At 41.0% G+C, this 13,627-nt stretch overlaps 1 protein-coding gene across 11 annotated transcripts in view; it reads left to right on the top strand.

Moving 5' to 3' along the window:
• The window catches only part of LOC124168485 (AMP deaminase 2), a 221,771-nt gene that overhangs the window by 63,983 nt on the left and 144,161 nt on the right, over window positions 1-13,627 (top strand). The window contains exon 1 of one of the 11 annotated variants that reach the window (XM_046546783.1): window positions 11,333-11,453. The exons of the other annotated variants lie outside the window; for them this stretch is intronic. Coding sequence (XP_046402739.1) covers window positions 11,348-11,453 — 106 coding nt within the window. The 5' untranslated portion in view covers window positions 11,333-11,347. Of the gene's footprint in view, window positions 1-11,332; window positions 11,454-13,627 lie in introns of those variants that run through there. 11 annotated transcript variants of the gene reach the window in all.

Raw genomic sequence — 13,627 nt, 5'->3', positions numbered from 1 at the left:
TGGAGAAAAGAGATTTCTTTTAAAAGCCTTGACAAAATGACAGGACATCTTAATCGTCTACATCACCTCTGATCAAATGCATGTCGGTACATTTCTTGCGGAATTCATCCAGCTATAACCATGTTTATTCTGTGGATGGTATTAACATAAAGGCAACAGACGAAGTGAAGTACCTAGGAGTTACGATAACCTCGACCCTCTCATGGAGAACACATATAAGGAAAATCTGTGGCATGGCCCTGAAGGAATTAGGATTCGTCAAGCGTATTGTGGGAAGATTTTCGGATGAGAAAGTGAAAGAAAGGTGCTATTTCGCACTCGTCCGTCCGCACCTTGAATATGCAGCGAGCGTATGGGATCCGGTACAGAAATACTTAATCCGCGAACTGAATAAAATACAAAGGAAGGCAGCGCGTTTCGTCAAAAACTGCTACGGGCGAACAGATAGCGTTACGCAGATGTTAAGCGAATTAGGCTGGCAGCCGCTGGAGACTCGGGGGCTACGCGCTAGGATTAGATTGCTTGAACAATTGAGAATGAATATCTTCAAGAGCGACACGGAGAACATAATATTAGAGCCATACTATATTTCCAGGTCCGATAGAAGCGATAAATTAAGAGAGATGTTTTGCCGAACGGATAGTTATAGGAATCGTTTTTCCCCCGAACCATAAAGGTAATAAATGATTGTCCCAACTTCGTAGAGCACTTCATTTTTTATGCGTAGACGGCTGGTGTCCTAACACCCCCTGCCACACGCCTTTTAGGCGGCTTGCGGGGTATTATTTAGATGTAGAACACTTAATATATATAAATATAATATATATATATATACTACATCACCTATTCCATATACTACTCCGCAATCCGCCCAAAAACACTTGTGGCGGGGAGATTTAGGACATCAGCCGTTTATATATAGAGAGCAAATGCTCAAACGAAATTTCCACGAGCATTTATTAAAGTCCATTCTGGCTCAGGGTAAAACGAATTCAGATACCTATCCGTTCGGCAAAATATCGCTCTCTCGATATATCGCATCTGTCGGACCTGGAAATAAAGAGGGGTTCTAATGTGATGTTCTCCATGTCGCTCTTTAAATTATCTGTATCCTCAACTTCTAAAGCAATCTAAGCCTTGCCCTCAGCCTTCGAGTCTCCAGCGGCTTCCAGCTATTATACATTAAACACATTTGTCTGGTGAAGGCAATCGTCGAAAGACCTCGGAAAATCAACACCTAGAATCTGTGATACAGGGCAAGCTTTCCATTATTTAAATGAAAAAACACATGTGAATACGAAAACGCTAGGTGATGAGATACTTACGTGGAGATCTGCGTCAAACCAACCCAGTGATTGATGACTTATGATGATGGACTCAGACGTAGGGCCCGAAGTTTGATTTGGTTTAGGTGAGGGTAGAACTCACCCCATACCAAGGTAGGAAATCCTCACAGTCCAGGTATACGGTATCATTCACATTCGAATTTAGCACTTTCCCATTCGTTCTCGAAGCAATTAGACGTTCTGAGTCCAAATCCGGCCGGAACATTAGACCATAACTTTGACTAATAAAAGCGTGAAAAGGCCTCATGACTATTCATTAGACTTTTCTCTTATCTGACAATGATATTTGTGCTGTCACAAAGATCAAATACCACACACTGACTTATACCATACGTGGGTTTCGGTTGGTGAGGGTAGCATATAACACTATTGTCATCGGTAATATTGCAATGGGACTACTAAAAACTGCTTTTGACTGTTATCGTTCACCCGTTTTCATTATTGTTATCCATCATCACTTGTCAACAATCCTATGATTGTCGGGATTCCCCCTGGGTTAATTCTTTCATAACGGCGAACGTTTCAAGCTCCGTCTCGGCGCTCATCATCGAATCCCGAGAACAGTTTACCTACATAATTCGCCGGGAAAGCATCAAATCATATTTCACAATCCTATGATTGGTTTGATGCAGCTCTCCACTCTTTTCCCCTATCAACTAATCTTGACACTCCTACGCATTTCTCCTCTTACACGTCCTTCTTTACCTGCTCTATATATTTAATTCGAGGTCTTCCTTTTCCGTTCTTGCCATCTACTTGTCCCTCGACTTATGTCTTCATCAGACTATCATGTCTTTGATGCTTTGATTTGATGTCTTTGATGGTCATGCTTTGATTTTATCCTCATTATTCTTCTGTGGCATCATATTTCCGAGTCCTCTACTCTTTATTTCTCCACTACTGTCATTGTCCATGCCTCAGACAGTCCATTGCCTCACTTCCGTAGAGAAGCATACTCCAAATGTAAGTTCTGACACATTTTCATTTAACAAAGTTATTATTCCTTCTATTCCTACGATTAAGGATTTCCACCAAGTTACGCTGGCTACAATTAATTATATTAATTAACGATAATAAAAATGTGTCAGAACTTACATTTGGGGTATTCTTCTCTACGGAAGTGAGCCAATCGACTGACTGAGACATTGACAATGACAGCAGTGGAAACATTAAGAGTAGAGGACTTGTAAATATGATGCTACAGAAGAAGGATGAGGATAAAATCAAAGCATGAGCATCAAAGACTTCAAATCAAAGCAAGGTAACCTTAACAATGTTACGCTGTAACGAAACCATGGTCGGTCTCAATAAATTACCATGTGGAAACAGCAAAGTTATTATTCCTTTTATTCCCACTTTATTATCGTTGTTCATTGTTTACCTTTTCCTTACTGGTTCTGTACCTCTGCTGAACAAATCACTTCCATGAAGGTGTCACGTTTAAACGCTCTCTTCTTGATTGTCGTGCTACTGAAGCGCGACCAGGAAAACTCGTGCAGTTATTTTTAAACGTTTTACCTCGAGGATGAAGAGAAACATTGCGGGGAAATCATTATCTGCTCTTGGGAGGATTTTATTGCTGGAAGTCGAGACTGCATATGCGACGCAGCCTCCGTACGAGATCTGCGTCAGCGATAAGGTCGTGTCTAGGCGACGGGGCGCTTGGAGTGGTTGGCGCCAGGCCTTGCTCTCTAAGTTGGCGTAATGCTCCTGCTTCAATCATTGCACTCGGCGAACATAAGCGTAGTTCATCGCTAAAAATTAATTATTCCCGAAAATTCTTCGCTTCCAATATTAGAGTACCTGCGTGCCCGCTGCATGTATGCATAAAATTCATTGCAGTGGTGGGTGGTATGCAGGGGCGGATCCAGGATTTCTTTCTGGGAGGGGCACAAGCATGGCCGTATCCAGGATTTTGTTCAGGGGGGGGCACAAGGATACCTTGTTATACAAACGAACGAAATGATAATGGGACCGTATTTAAAAACTAGCATATTTTTAAGGGTCAGGGGGGGGGCACGGGGGCACGTGCCCCCCCCCCCCTGGATCCGCCTATGGTGGTATGTGGTTTCCAAAGGTCTTCATAAAAATTGATGCGTAGTTTTCCGCGGCGTTGTCTATATGATGTCTCCATGCTTCTCGGTTTCACCGCGTGGATTTTCTTGAACATTGATTTCCTTGATTTTCTTGACAGGTCGACCTGAAGACGCCGGTTGGAATACCGGAGAAGCTGTCGTCGCAAAGAAAATCCACGCGGTGAAACCCAGAAGCATGGAGACGTCTTCATGAAAATATCCAGATCATTTCTAGCCTTGCTAATTTATACTTAGATTTTAATTTTCATGGCTTTTTCTATCGTTTCCATTGATACCTGATGGCTCAGCGATTGGTTATCTGCATCGCGACGATAACTTGCACGCAACTTAAATTATTAAGTTAAATAATACCATAGAGTAAGTACTTACTCTATGATAATACAAATTATAAGTTGAAATGATTTTCAAAGCAGCGAAAATGGGATGATGTAGATTGCATTGTCTTCAAATCCCATTGAGCGGAAATCAACCATTTTCTTCCCAGTACAGGATCGATTGGCAACGCTTACAAAATTATTTCCTGAAGTATGAATAATGAATATTCGTAGTAGAACATAGCGTGATATATCTATAATCTCTCCAGATCTTCTTGCATAGAAATTTCTTTGATGAAGTACGAGACGAATACTCGTTCTTTCCACCTTCATAAAGAATTTTTAGAGCTAACAGGTCCTTTATCCAAAATAGAGTATGAGAAATATGAAGAAGTGTAATATTTATTAAATATGAAGTTACCTGTGTTAATTTTGTTAGAAATATAAGGCCCGGAAACTGAATGAGATATTTTTGCGATTACGTATACAGGGTTTGTCCGGAAAGTAATAGGACTGATTTTCTTCCACCGCGACTGTACTTCGGAGCGTGTTTGCACCGACTGAATTTGGTAGAGGGTGTTTCTAGCTAACGAACGAGCGGCGGGTCAATTGTCTGCTATCACCTGCAGAGTCAGGACAGACTTTTTTGCGCGACGTGTTTCTGTGAGCGGTGCAAGCCGAAAATGCAGCGTTCGTTACAGCAGAGGTACGCGATTGAATTCTGAGTGAAACTCGGTAAATATGCGACAGAGACGTTTGTTATGATCAAGTAGGTTTACCCAGATGTTGCTTTAGCAAGAAGTGGTGCGTTTCGGTGGCACTAGGCCTTTTTGGAGGGCCGGGAAGAGGTCGCTGATGAAGACGGTGCTGGAAGACCTGTGACTTCGGCAAGCACCGACTTTTTGACTCGTGTGCACAAAGTTTTGAACTCAGACCGTCGATTAAGCATTCGTTAAATTGCCCAGATGTTACATTTATCAAAATCTGTGGTTCATGACATTGTGACGGAGCATTTGAACATGCGCAAGATGTGTGCGCGAAGATGGTCCCAAAAGTGCTCACTGAGAACTAGAAATTGCGGCTCACATCGCTTTCATGTGAACAGCTAATTAACCAATGCCGGTATCCCAACGCTTCCGCCGCCGCCCTGCAGCCCAGATGTGGCCCCCCAGACTTTTTTTTTGTTTCCTTGTGTGAAATGGCCGATGAAAGGCAAACATTTTGAGACGACATAGGGGATCCAAGCAGCATGCACCTCGGCTCTCGAGGCTATTTCGGAGAATGTCTTCTGTGACGCCTTCAATGCTTGGAAATCGCGGTGGCAGCGCTGCATCGACGCAGAAGGAGCCTATTTTGAAAATTTTTAAAGAATTGTAACGATTGGCTCAATAATTTTTTTTTAATCGACTAAGTCCTATTACTTTCCGGACAAACCCTGTATGTCAGTGAGTTATGCCTCAGGGTGAACATTTTAGATATGAACATAATTTAGATTGCAATTGGATTTCATTTGTATTCGCATCATCCAACATCATCATATGCCTTTCGTAAGGAATTTATGATTCACAAAATACATGGTATGGCTATAGGCCGTAGGAGTCAAAGCCTTAGTTCACGGTTATTTCATGTAATTGAGATTTTGAATCTTATTGCTTAACGAACGACGACGTAAACATGGATAAGGATACATTCGGGATAAACAATGAGGTGCATAGTTGAATTTCTCTCAGCTTGCACGAACATTTCTTTACTCGAGAGGTGAATGAACTTTTCAAAATGAGGGATTGAGAAATGTATTTATCCACGCCGTGGTTGCGCGACCACGCGTTCAACTCTGGTCAATGTTTACCTGTACTGATTTCCGTCGTTTTACGCATTTCTTCCGTATTCTGAAAACGTAAATACGAAATATTACTAGTGTCAACTTTTTAAGTCAAACTGGATGGTGGCCCTGTGAGCCGTAATGAGTCGAACACTTTAAAATAATTGTGAAAAAGTGCTCCTGTTATTTTTGTTGTAATACTGTGGTGAGCGATTCTTTGCGTCATGAATCGGATTAGGGATGGCATTATGTCGTTCGGAATAAATTTTTCGAGCAATCGATTTTGAATTGAAATGAAAAGCTAAACATTTTCAACGAAAATCAAAATTTGAACAAAAAAATTGACGGTTCTTTAAGAAATAGTTTATTCAAAATATGTTTATCATTCGTCCAAAAACACTCAAAATACACGTTTGAGTTGCATAAAAATGTATACCTTGAATTATTTGTTGTAAACATTTAAAAAGGTACGCTCATTTAAGTTTTGGGATCACCACTTGGAACCATTCGGCTTCACTAAAATGTTCAGGGAAGATCAACTGAATAAGATGCTTTCTTGATTATCGAGGGCGTACCTTTCCAATTTTACCGGCGTTTCCATTTATACCGGCCTTAGAGAAAAGTCTTTCACTTGGGTCGGATGACTTCATCTTAGGCCGTTCGTGTCGCTGCTCAGCTCAAACGGAATGATCAAAGTTGAAAAATCGATTTTGGATCGAAATTCGAAGATCATGGCTCGATCTCGATTTCCTCGATTGTTTATGCCTCGTTCAGATTACGATTGTTCCAGCGATCGTTGGAACTACCGTGCATTCACACAACGATGGTTAAAACCTGTGCTGCCCTCCAGTGCTGAAATCTAAAGTGAACTAGAAATTGGCGGTTATTATAGCAAAGCTGTTGAGGTATGTAGGCTTAAGATATTACTGTATTCACCTGTATTAAACGTGTAATTCTTCTTCCGCCCATATTCTTCCTTGCTTGGGCAAATCCATGAAAAAAATAGAGCGATGTAAGCTTCACAAACTTTTCGTCTTTCTCTTGTCGCTTTCTCTTCCGGTTTCGCAGCGCCTAACCATCGTAAAGTGGCAACGTTCGGAACTACGTGTACTACTGCGCGGAAATGCATCCACACCACTATTTCTGCCAACTATCGTTAGGACTACCGCTGGGGCTTTACTGCAAAAACTCGATTTTCAATTTTAATCGAAGTCGATTTTTCCATCCCTATTTCGGGTCTCTTAGAGCAAAAACTCCAATGACGTCACCAACTCTTGAAAAGTGTGTGGTAATTTCCGCAGTTTTTCATTTTGAAGATGTGAGAAAAATATCTGAAAGAAAGAGTTTTTCTTCGTCGTCGCTTAGTTTTCCCAACCGTCTACCGAATTATTTAAAATAACGGCGATTTAGGATCTGAGGGTGTGTGTTAGTTGTAGTGAAGTTGGGGATTTTTTTTATTCGTAGCTGTAGTTCAGTGTCTAGTTTTCAAGTGACTTTAGTAGGTAGTAGCTCATTTTGTTTCAAAAGTACAGTACACTTCCCCTTGTTGGCAACCATGCTGCACTTCCTCTGATATCTTCCTATACACGCTGCGCTCCCTCCTGCTGCCTAACGAATTGGGACACCCTTCCAACAAGGTGTCCTGCCCAAATCCTGGGATTTAGGTACCCAACTGGCGAATGGGTTCTCAGATTTTTACCCTCGGATTTCCCAACCATTTACCGAATTATTTTGCATGAATTGTGATTTCGGTTCTGGGTCAACTACCACATTCCAGCCAAAGGCGTAGTTGTAAGAGAAATTTCCGGTAGGATGTCTTCCGACTCCGGCCAGGCGTTGAGAAACACCCCAGTCGGTGTAAACAACCGTACCGGATGCGAACCTGCTTAAACTCCTCTCCTGACGATTTAATCATCCCCATTATTCATTGGGAGTCCCTCCCACTCTTACTCTCGGAATAGATCTCTTGTGACTAAAGTCGCCTATTCTAGGTATAGAGGGCGTTTCAGGAGGAATTTGCAATACTTCAGGAGGTGGTAGTGGAGACAGTTTTAGGCATTTTTTTGCCCATAAACATGTTGTCGCAACTCCATAGTTACTGACTACTTAGTTGCTATAGTAACTCCTTGGTTACCAATGGCGTAGCCAGGAATTTCGTTCGGGGGGGGGGGGGGGGTCCAAAACAAGGGGGAAAATTTTTGAAAAACAGGGCTCTAAGTAGAGGGTTTTAAACTAATTTTAACTCTTTTCATTATCGAAGAAACTTCATTAGTCATAGTAATCTTTTGTAAATTCATGATTTTTCAAGATTTTGTTTTCGTTTATGAAGGAAAATGATTGTTTTTTATATTTCGGGGTGGGGAGGGGGTGCGGAACTCCTGGACCTCCCCCTTCGATACGCCACTATTAGTTACTATTGCAAGTCAAACATTTTTTATACGCACGAAAACGGTTTTTCCTGGGTATTCAGCTTTCTTGATATTTTATTTGATACTGTGGAGTTTTAAGGTCATTAAATAATTAAGTTAATACGAAAGTGTGCGATTATGATTCTCTGAAACATTTAATGGTGAGCTTAACTGAACGAGAGCTTTGAGCGAATATCAACATTACGACTGCACAATCTCGCCTTCTTACGTTCATCATCATCAGTTAGCAATCCTCTGATTAGTTTGATGCAGCTCGTCGTTACTCTCTCCTCTCTACAAGCCTTTTCATAGCGACGTATTTTTTCTCTTGTACATCCTTTATAATTTGCCCTATGTAACTCAATTAGGGCCGTCCCTTGCCCTTCTTCCTTTCCACTTGTCCTTCTACAATTGTCTTCACCAGGTCATCATGCCTCATTTTTGGCCAACTGACTTGTCCCATCTTCTCCTTAAGGCTTTTAGAAGATTTCTCTTTTCTTCCACTTTTCTTAGCACTTCCTCATTACTTAGTCCAGTGGCGTAACTAGCAATATGCTTGGTGGGAGGGGATGGGATGGTCTGGGGTGGCGATCCACGTGAAAATCCCGGGGTACAGGAAAATTTTTGAAGAATGACATGCTTTGAAATACATTTTACATCATTTTGGCGCTAAGAATTTAACTTTAAGCAGATGCAGTTATTAAATGTCAAAACTAGAAAATAGTTTTAAATATTTTTTAAAATTTGTCCTATCTATCCCCTCATCACCCCCATAGTTACGCCACCAACTTAGTCGATCGATCCATTTTATCATCATCATTCTTCGGTAGCACCACATTTCAAATGCTTCCACTCCTGACTTCTTTCCTGTTGTCAACATCCAAGCCTCGCTCCCATAAGGAAACATGCTCCATATATAGCATCTGAGGAATTTTCCCCCTTAATTCTGTGCTTGTATTCTGAGCTGTAAGAATATTCTATTCGTCTTAACTTATCTTAAAACCTAAGTTATCATTTAAAAATTTTCAGATCATATAGAGCAGGCATGCTTTGCTAGCATTTCCTGTATCTAAAAAGAGAAAATCTTCCCTCATTTTATTCTCAGATGAAAAATTTAAATTTGAATCATAGGAAAATGTTGAAAAAGTTCTTCTCTAAATATTTTTTGAAATTTTATGATGATTATGTAAGATTGAAACTAAAATAATGCATCTCAAAAACCTCCTTACCTAGCCTTGTCTATCCATTTTGGGAACTATTTGACGAAGTCTTTTTTCCAAAATTTTGTCCTTTTTAATATTCTCATGCAACCGAGAACTTTAAAAACTACATCCTACCGTGCCGGGGAAGTTAATCATATCCGTCGTAGGATGACAACGTGTTTAAGACCCAACTTGTACAGTTATAGAATCTTGTCTACCTGTTTCTCGTGGACCTGTCCCGATTCGGTGCCTCTAAACATTGGCTCCATGTTCGATGCATCAATCACTGTCTACGCTGCCTCTCCCATTTCAAGGGCAAATTACTCGAAGTTCTGCTGAGCTGAGTGAGGCCAGAGTATCGGACATGAAATGTACAGCATGAGTTATGTAGCATTATGGGCAATTCCATTTGTGATGGAATTACCCTTAGAGAAAACTATGCAATAGGATATTCCGATAACATTGTAAAAAAAAAACAAAAATATCGCAAAACTTCTGACTGAGCATTATCAAAAAATATTTATGAAGGTGATGGTCATATACAGAAACAAAATTAATTATCAAAATACCTTTTAAATGTGCCCAAAATTAACATGTGACGGACCTACTGCCTGGTCAACCTCCTAAGTGTAATGACATCTTCAAAACTCTGTGGATCGGAGTATAATTTGAAAACTTTTAATAAGGCTCTGAATAACGTTTCTAATCCTGATTTCATAAAATTCAATGATTTAGCTGTTGATTTATCAAGATAAAACATTTCCAGCCTACTATTTAACTTGAGAAAAAAAAGTTGACATTCTCATGGAAATTCCCAATGGCTAGTTATACATTTTGGGCCTTCGGTGCGTAGGCGGATCTAGGGGGGGCACGGGGGCACGTGCCCCCCCCCCCCCAGACCCTTAAAAAATATTCAAGATTTTTAATACCGTCCCATTATAATTGCGTTCGTTTTGTATTACGAGGTATCCTTGTGTCCCCCCCTGAACAAAATCCAGGATACGGCCTTGCTTGTGCCCCCCCCCCCCAGGAAGAAATCTTGGATCCGCCCCTGCTTCGGTACATACATGAACTTTCATAAATGCAATATTTTGTTAGACATTCCTTAATGGATAAAAACAAAAAGACATCGGTCAAGAGGGAGTGTGAGTCTTTTTATGGAAGTCTTTTAAAGCGTTGAAAGGTGTTTGTATTTTTTTTCGCCTTTAATTCCATAGTGTGCGCCGCGGTTTTCGCGAGAGGAAGAAAGAGGCGTTAATTTTCGGGCGTGCCTTGCGCATGGCGTTCCTCCCCCTCCGGACTGTGAAACACTTCTCTCGTCTTGAGTGTCGTCTGCCGTGTCGTGACCTCTCTTCCCGTCTCTTTTGCCGCGGGGGTTCTTGTGGGAGTCACGGAATGCGTACGAAAGGTATTATTAGCGTCGAGGGAGAGAGAAGAGTCACCACCCCTTGTCATTTTTTTCACAGTTGAGAGAAAAGAGACGCAATTTTTGAAGTGGAAACTTCTTTGGATGAGCATGCGAATGAAAGTTTTTGGAAAGGCTTCGGCGATGAGTGGCAGATGCTCTCATGGTTTCCGGGTTCCCACCGCGTTGTTTCATCTACATCTACAAATAACCATGTAAACCACCTACAGAGATTTTTGGTGATTTTCTTTCGGGTGTGTCATACATACTTATTCGGTTTGTTTGCCGACGTTCCGTGGCCATTGCTGGCCACTTTTTCTTTGGGAATTCCCTAAGAAATAGTGTCTAGTAAGAACATCACCAACAGCTACAATAGGGTAGTTTCCTTCATCAAAGAAAACGAAATGCATTGGTTGCGATTCCTTACCCACCATTAGTGTATTCAATTTAACGTGCGACATCGCTGCTGAAACCTGAATTGTTGCCTCGTCTTTTTCGGCGTCTGTTTTCTCCAAAGAGAAGTTCTCATATCTTAGATGCGATAGCATTTGATGCGGATCGTGAGAGTTATGAGGTGTTTATGTGGGCGATAGGATGGAAGCGAGCGTGAGGAATGTTTACCGACTTGCCTTGTCTCTTGACTACGTAAGTCCTGACGCAGCTATCTGTTTCTCGAGTCACTCGTTTTTTGTGGCGTAGTCGTGTAGTCGCACCTTCCTGTGTCTTCGTCGACTCGTTTTGGTTTCGCTGAAACATGAGTGTAAGGGGCATTATTCGAGAATTGGATACCGATACCGATGGAGAAATTCACGACACCTTGCTGTCCACAGTCGATGGGTTCTTTTCCTCTTCTCCTCGGGGTGAGTACATTTTCGTGTATGGGAAAGTACTGGGCACGAATATTTCTATATAGTGTTCTCCATTTGACTTCTTAATATGCACCGTACATCAAAATGCGTTTACAAGAGACTCCAATCGCTTAGTTGATAGGCAAAGCGATCGGAATTTCAAGGATAATAAGGTATCATTAGGGCTGTTAACTGAAATTTATATTCGTGATTACGTGATCCATCAAATGACTTTGAAATATTCCTCTATACGAGGGTTGCCCAGAAAGTAATGCATCATATTTTTTTTTCTTCGACATTTATTTATCGCACATTACGAAAATTACACATACGAAAGAATGATGCTTCTATTATACTCCCTATTTTTTCATGTTATCTCCTTCCTGAGTGCGTGTATGCCCTGTTGGTACCAGTCCTTGTTCCGGTCACGGAACCATTTCTTCACTAAGTGAATCACGCCCTCATCGTCCTCAAATTGCCTTCCATGAATGGCATTCTGTTATGCCTCAAACAAGTGGAAGTCCGAGGGAGCCAGATCAGGGATATGGGGTGGTTGGAGTAGTACTGTCCAACCATATTTTGCCATGTGTTCAGGAGTCCTCAAACTTGTGAGGGGCCCAGAGTTATCGTGTTGAATCAAAACATTTTTCGGTTGGTATGGCGCCGAATTCGCTGGGAGCGCGTATTGAGGTTTGTTAATGTGTTGACCTATGCTTTTGAATTAATGGTTCCACCTCTTGACCTCAATGGAATAGCTATGGCAACGTTGGCTTGCTGCAACATGTCGGGTGAGACAGCCGTGGATGGTCTCCCCGAACGCTGCAAATCTTGTAGCATCGCCGGACCACCTTCTAATGTCCTCACTTGCTGAGACCAGCGACTATCACTACTCCTGTTGACAGTAGATGCTCCATAGGCAAACGTTTGCGAATATTCTCAACAGTTTCTTTCTCTGCAGTGAGAAATTCAATGACGGCGCGCTGCATGTAACGTACATCACTTAGAGACACCATTTGGAAACGGTCCTGCAGCTAAGCAGCTGTGTCAGAAAAAGCAGAAATTTTGCGTGCGCACCCAAGAAACTTCAGGTAATGCATACGTCTCGTTTCGAATTCGTACCATCGTTGTCGGATGAGAAAAAAATTGGTGCATTACTTCCCGGGCAACCCTCGTATATATTATACGGTAAATATTGAAATTAGTCTGATTCTTTTCCACTTCTTCTCGCGGTGAGTACATTTTCGTGTATGGGAAAGTACTGGGCTCGAATATTTCAGCAGAGGATTCTCCTTTTGGCTTCAAAATTTGTTGTCACCTACCGCACATTTGAATGGGTTTACAAATGACACCAATAGCGTTGTTGACACGCTAAGCGATCCGCATTTCATGGATAAATAACGTGTAATGAGTTCTGTTAATTGAAATTTATATTTTGAAAGAAACACTTGCAATTTTTATTACGATTATAAACGTTTATTCCGCATCTAGGTTTCGATGTTACCACCCATCCTTGATCCATCAAATAACTTTTCATGCATTTCCTAAAGTATAGGAATTACGTGATAATAATGACTGTCACAATTTGAAAACGCGAGGATCGATTTAAGTTGATCTAAATAAGTTCATCAGTTTTGACTTCAAGCTTTAGTTATAAAATCCATATTCTCAAGATTAAATTAAATTATTACAACAGAAATTCTAGCAAAAGAAGAATCAACTGAAAGTCAGGGTCGAAATCTTAGAGCCTGTATTTTGTAGAAGTATTATTTGGGAAAAAAATCAACTGGTTCTGATGCCAACGGCACGCATTTTCCTTCAAAGGAGGTGAAAATTCCTGTTGCATTGGGGCATTCCATTTGATATTCGACCAACTTGTAATCGTATAACCTAAAGAAAAAGCATTCATCCTACTAGTGACACAATGTAAGACAGCTTGTTCCGATAACCATTCCCATGTAAGATTTAATAGAAAATCCCACTATGTAGTAATATTGAGGTAAAACGGATTGCTTTGCATTGATCGCCATTTTGCGAACATATTAGTAGGACAATAGGGTAGTTTCCTTCATCAAAGAAAACGAAAGGCATTGATTGCGATTCGTTACCCACCATTAGTGTATTCATAATACACAAATTATTTGGTTTTTGAAATACCGGTTTAGACGAATGGCAACGGTCAAATTTTA

This window comes from Ischnura elegans, chromosome 11 (genome assembly GCF_921293095.1).
Source record: "Ischnura elegans chromosome 11, ioIscEleg1.1, whole genome shotgun sequence".
NCBI lineage: Eukaryota > Metazoa > Arthropoda > Insecta > Odonata > Coenagrionidae > Ischnura > Ischnura elegans.
Note: the sequence above shows the minus strand (reverse complement) of the source record. Positions and strands in the feature narration are given on the sequence as shown.